Source organism: Mandrillus leucophaeus, unplaced genomic scaffold (assembly GCF_000951045.1).
Source record: "Mandrillus leucophaeus isolate KB7577 unplaced genomic scaffold, Mleu.le_1.0 Scaffold78, whole genome shotgun sequence".
NCBI classification, from domain to species: domain Eukaryota; kingdom Metazoa; phylum Chordata; class Mammalia; order Primates; family Cercopithecidae; genus Mandrillus; species Mandrillus leucophaeus.
This window is the reverse complement of record NW_012108474.1, coordinates 2,888,350-2,893,937: the sequence shown is the minus strand read 5'-3', so window position 1 is coordinate 2,893,937 and position 5,588 is coordinate 2,888,350. Positions and strand designations below refer to the sequence as shown.

The following is a 5,588-nucleotide window of genomic DNA, read 5'->3' as shown; positions in this document are numbered from 1 at the left end:
CCCGCCTACCCCCGCCCACGCGCCCAACAAGCTGAGCAGACACAGGCCCGTCACATCCAAAAACTTTATTGGACACAGCTCCGCGCAGGGCCACAGCCCCGCGGTGAGGGCGGCTCCATCCAGGAAGTCTCAGCAACAGGAACCCACAAGGCGACACTCTAGCTAAGGTTATAGATAGCTGGGAGACGAGGGCCGCTCCGCAGACGCGGGAACAGGCCAGATCTTTATAAATAAACATCCAGTAAAGAGAAATGACAACTCTAAATCATCCGCATACACAGAGCACTCTAGGGGGTGGGGCGCCGGGGGCCTGGAGGGGCGATGAGTGGGCCCAGATGTCCACGGCATGGGGCGGGCGGGGGCAAGGCCAGGAAAACAGACGATGGGCACTAGGACACTGCGCATGTACAAGACCAACTACTAGGGGCGGCGGCCCGGTGCGTATGTGTCAGGCTGTTCGTTCTGGAATGAGAAGGGGTGGTCTTTACATAATATTCTGTGGCTGGTGGGCTCGGAGAGGGTCTACTTTGTGGAGAGGATGAGGGCGACGATGAGACCGTAGAGGCCAAGCACCTCGGCAAAGATGAGAATCAGGATCATGCCCACGAATAGTCGGGGCTGCTGGGCAGTGCCCCGCACGCCAGCGTCCCCCACGATGCCGATGGCAAAGCCGGCTGCCAGGCCGCTCAGGCCCACGCTCAGGCCGGCGCCCAGCTGGAGGAAGCTCCTGGAGGCAAGAAGAGAGGACTGACATCAGCAGCCTGCTGACCAGGAAGAGACAGAGAGAGACAGAGGGAGACAGAGGTCCGGGTCACCACCCACGGGGAAACCGCTCCCCTCCCTGCGGCCCTGCAGCCCTCCAGCCCTATGGGGCCTGACCCCAGCGCTCACCTGTAGAGGCTGATGTCGTCATTCAGGGAGTTGGCGATGAGGACTGCCACCACCAGGCCGTAGATGGCGATGATGCCAGCCATGACCACTGGGATGATGGACTTCATGATCAGCTCTGGCCGCATGACAGACATGGCCGCAATGCCGGTGCCGCTCTTGGCTGTGCCATAGGCAGCGCCCAGGGCTGTGGGAGGAAGGTGGTGTGAGCCCACAGCAGTACGCAGGCCAGCTGGGGCTAGGACCCCAAGGTGTAGCTTTGGCACAGCTGTAAGGGCCACCGCAAGTTATCACATGCAGAGGGGGAGCTCAAGCAGGCACCCAGCCCAGGGCAAGAGGACCCAGGAGGAACAGCCACAGGCAGGCAAAAGGAACCCAGGATGGCCACTCCTTCCTTCCTCTACATGAGGCCCCCACCCTCAGAGTCCAGCTCTTCCTCCAGCAGCAGCCCTTGTGGCAGCGTTGCCCATCTGGGGCTCCTGGCTCTGCGGTGAAACCACCTATCACCCCAGGGGCCTCAGTGCAGCCTCAGCAGCCCACATGTGGGGTCAGGATCAGTTGACCCTTAGGGCTACTGCCCAGGACAACACGCTGAAAAGTCACCAAAGGTCTTGGGGATGGCAAAGCCACTGCTGCAGGGTGTGACCTGAGGGTCAGAAGTAGCTGACCTGGCCACTCTTGTCACCCAGGCCAGAGCTCCCTTGACTCACTGCCCAGCCCAAGCTCCCCAACGCTCCCAGCCCCAAATATTCCCCCAGGAGGGTCAAACGTTCTGCCAGAAAGGGCAGCTCTGAGCACCCTCAGTCACACAGCAGGCCTGGACCCTCGACAGATTGGAGAATCTTCTCTAAATAACCAGACAGGAGACAGGGTGAGCCAAGAAGAGAACAGGGGCAGAGACGACTACGGGAATCATCACCAGTCCAACCACGAGGCCTCAGCTGACCTCGCAGAGGGGTCTCCCCTGCACGCGGGGGGCTCTCAGCACACAGGAGCCTGGCCAAAGGGCCCGAGCCTCCCACCGCAACAGTGCTGGTGGGTCGGGCTCCAGGGTGGCGCCTGTCTCCTCCAGAGCTGTCCCTCCTTCCTCTCCCAAAAGTATGTTGCCTTTCTTTTCAGTTCCCCTCTCCTGGGCCCTATTCTCAAAGTGGAGAATTCTGTGGACACAGCAGAGTCACGGGGGCTCATCTGTCTTTCTGACTTCTACCAGCTGCCCTCCAGGGCCACCACAGGGGCCTACTGAGCTGCTTGAGTGGACTGCACTGGCAACTCCCTGCCCCCTCCACTCATGCCATGGTCTTTTAGGGGAGATCAATAACCAGCCTGACTTGACCAGGCGCAGTGGTTCACGCCTGTAATCCCAGCACTTTAGGAGGCCAAGGTGAGCAGATCACCTGAGGTCAGGAGTTCAAGATTTGCCTGGGTAACATGGTGAAACCCCGTCTCTACTAAAAATACAAAAATTAGCCAGAGGGGTAGAGCACACCTGTCATCTCAGTTACTCGGGAGGCTGAGGCAGGAGAATCGCTTGAATCTGGGAGTGGAGGTTGCAGTGAGCCGAGATCACACCACTGCCCTCCAGCCCGGGTGCAGACTCCGTCTCAAACAAGAGTGAATCTCTGACACACACACACCCCCCAAACAAAAAAAACTAACAACAGCCTGACCTGCAGAAGACTACATAGAACAGAAGTGGAAGGGACCAGGACTACCCCCACCATTTTTCTTCATATTTTATTGATATATTTGGGCCACAAAAGTTGCCTATCCTGTGCTCCAGCACTGAGCAGAAGTGCGGACACAGGCACGGTGACCTCCAGGCACAGAGAAACGCTCCGGAAGAGCGGAAAATGGGAAGCTGGGGAAGGGCTTCACAGACAAGTGTCCCAAGTTGGCGGGGAGAGAGGAGTCACAGGAAAACAAGGCAGTAATACAGGGCCTCTGGACAGCACCGGCGGAGACACCAAGACGATGGTGCTGGGTATCCAGGGAGTGACTGGCGGGAGGGAGGAGGCTGGGACCTGGGCCAGGGAGCCACACTGCCTCCTCCACGCCACCTTGGAAGTGCCCAGACATGCCACGCCAACACCCAGTGCACCTGAAGACTGGGGCCCAGGGCCTGTCCCAACGCCTGACCTCAACTCCTGGTTACAGTGCATTTTTTCCCTGGCGAGCATACAGACCAATTACAGTGCATTTTAGGGGCTCCCGCTGCAGGCCCAGGACCACATCCGACTGCATCATGTATGCACAAGAGACTAGAGCACGGCGGACATGTGGGCAGGAGACTGAATACAGGGAAATCAGCAAGCCAGGTAGTGGACCCTATGAGGCCAGTGTCCACCAGAGGCAGGAAGCGAGCCAGACCCTTCCCTACAGAGGGCAGCAGGAAGAGTCATGTGGCTGGCAGTGGGAGGAGGCACCAAGAGGAGCACAGGGAAGAAAGAGATAGCCACCAAAAGCACTGTGCCGTGAGCACCCTGGACTCCAGTCCGGAGGCCAAGCCTGACCAGACTGCAGAAGGCAGACCTGTGAGAAGCACCAGGCTCAGCGTCCACAGAAAGAGTAGGGGGCTAGAAAACAGTTCCAGAAACACAAGCACAAAATAAAGGGCGCCTACCAGCAGGGAGTCAGTCATAGGAAATACAGAAAAGGAGCAAATGACAATTTCTTGGGGGACACAATGAAGAAAATCAACAGGACATTTGTCATGATGGAAAAAAAAGAGAAGCTGGGATGGGGGCCTGCAAGAGGCCTGTGGACCTCATTCGATTTAAGACCAATCCGTCAGTGCCAGGCAGGCCAAGGGCCACGAGCTGGGGACAGAGTTGGAGGCTGGCGTGATGGCAACAGCAGATGCCACTGGAAGGCAGGGGGCTTGTTTAGGTCAGCACAGCAGGTGAAGCCAGGTCCTGGAGAAAAGCATGTTTAGAAGGCAGAAATGAAATCAGAAGTTGGACCAGTCATGGTGGCTCATGTCTATAATCCCAGCACTTTGGGAGGCAGAGGGGGTGGATCATTTGAGGCAACAAGGAGTTTGAGACCAGCCTGAGCCACAAGGCGAGACCCTGTCTCTAAAAAAAATTAGCTGGGCATGGTGGTCTGTGCCTGTAGTCCCAGTTATTCAGGAGGCTGAGGCAGGAGGATTGCTTGAGCCTGGGAAGTTGAGGCTGTAGTGAGCCGAGATCACACCACTGCACTGCAGCCTGGGAAACGGAGAAAAACCCTGTCTTGAGAAGGGGGGGAAAAAAAAACCATGTGATTGAATTGGCCAAGTGAAGTCAGATGTCAGCTCCTGGAGAGCCACAGTAAGCCACGTTTATCCTGAAGAGCCAGGGATAATCAGGCTGTCCGAAGGCCTGTGTAGGTCTTGATGGAGAGGGAGGCAAGAAGGTGGGTTCAGAAAAAGGGCTCGGTGGACAAACTCAGGGCTTCAAGAGCAAGCAGCAACAGCTAGAATTTAAGTTCCACACGGGCGGGGATCCCATATTGTTCACTGCTATCCTCCAAGTACCTGGCACATAGTAAGCACTCAATCAAGATTGGTTGGATGAATGAATGACAGCCACAAGCAGTATCCCACAGGTGGCCAGGCAAAATGGAATCTCTGGAGGCATTCTGGGGGCAAAGAACAGAGGAGGCTCTGGGGAAAGGCTCAGAAGCCTGTTGCGAAAAGCCTTGATTGAGCGTGTGGAAAGAGTAGGCGGTGCCTAGAAGGAAGTATAAGTCTAGACCACTTCTTCCACCACAAATGACCTCTTACTTGCACATGATGGGAAGGGCAGGGCTCACTCGCGAATGGCAGACAGGCCCAGGCAGAGGGAGGCCCCCAAGAAGCAGAGAGCCCCAAGCCCCCACCCCGCAGGTGTTTACAGTCAGCAGAGGCTGTTTGGAGTTCAAACCCTCCACATACCTGCACTAGGAGCCTCCCCAGGCCACCAGGCAGGGTGGGGCAGGGCAGGGTCATCAAAGCTAAAACCAGACCTAACCACGGAGGCGGAGACCAGACCAGGCCAGGCCAGTCCACGGGGGCTGAGACTGGGTCAGAACTTAACTCGTGGGACCCACATTCCTGGGCCTAGCCCTAGACCAAGTGCCATTCTCCCAAGGAGACCAACTGTCACTAAATTGGACGCCCAGGACCTGTCAACGCCCAATTTCAAAAGCAGGGTGCCATCAAGAACCCTAGAAGGCCCCTTCTCCAAGCCCAGGGAAGCCCCTCCCAACTTCAGGCCCCAGGGAAGGAAAAGAAGGTCATTCATTCATCCCTCCATTCATTAGGACCAGAACTGGAAGCCTCAGTCCAGAAGGCAACCACTCGATCCTATAAACTCAGACATCCATGCCACCCTCTCACCCACCTCAGAGCATAGACCCTCTGCAAGCTACACAGCCCCGCCAGCGCCGACACTGTCTCCCAGCTCCCTCCACTTCCACACACTCCCACCCCTGGGTCTCCGCGGGCTCTCCGAACCAAGCCCTCAGCCCAGCTTTCCCAAACAGCCCACACAGAGACACGGGTATTGGGCAACCGTAACCAGCTCCAACCGGAAGCACCTGCCTGTGCGTGAGACCCACCTGACCCCGGGGGCCGGCCGCCACAAGGGCGAGGGCTGTGGACCTCCCATGGGGGACATGGGCTCCCCACCGGCCGGAAAGCTCCAGGCACCCTTCTCCCGGGCGCTCCTGGGCCCGACCCG

General features: G+C 57.7%; 1 protein-coding gene across 1 annotated transcript; it reads right to left on the bottom strand.

Annotated features, from left to right (window-relative positions):
* Nucleotides 1-50: 50 nt before the first annotated feature.
* ATP6V0C (ATPase, H+ transporting, lysosomal 16kDa, V0 subunit c) lies at nt 51-1,267 on the bottom strand. Its single transcript, XM_011967004.1, has 2 exons — nt 892-1,267; nt 51-727 (listed from the first exon to the last, which is right to left on the bottom strand). Exons 1-2 carry the CDS (start codon nt 1,023-1,025, stop codon nt 523-525), a joined length of 339 nt encoding a protein of 112 aa, XP_011822394.1. The 5' UTR covers nt 1,026-1,267; the 3' UTR covers nt 51-522.
* Nucleotides 1,268-5,588: the final 4,321 nt, after the last annotated feature.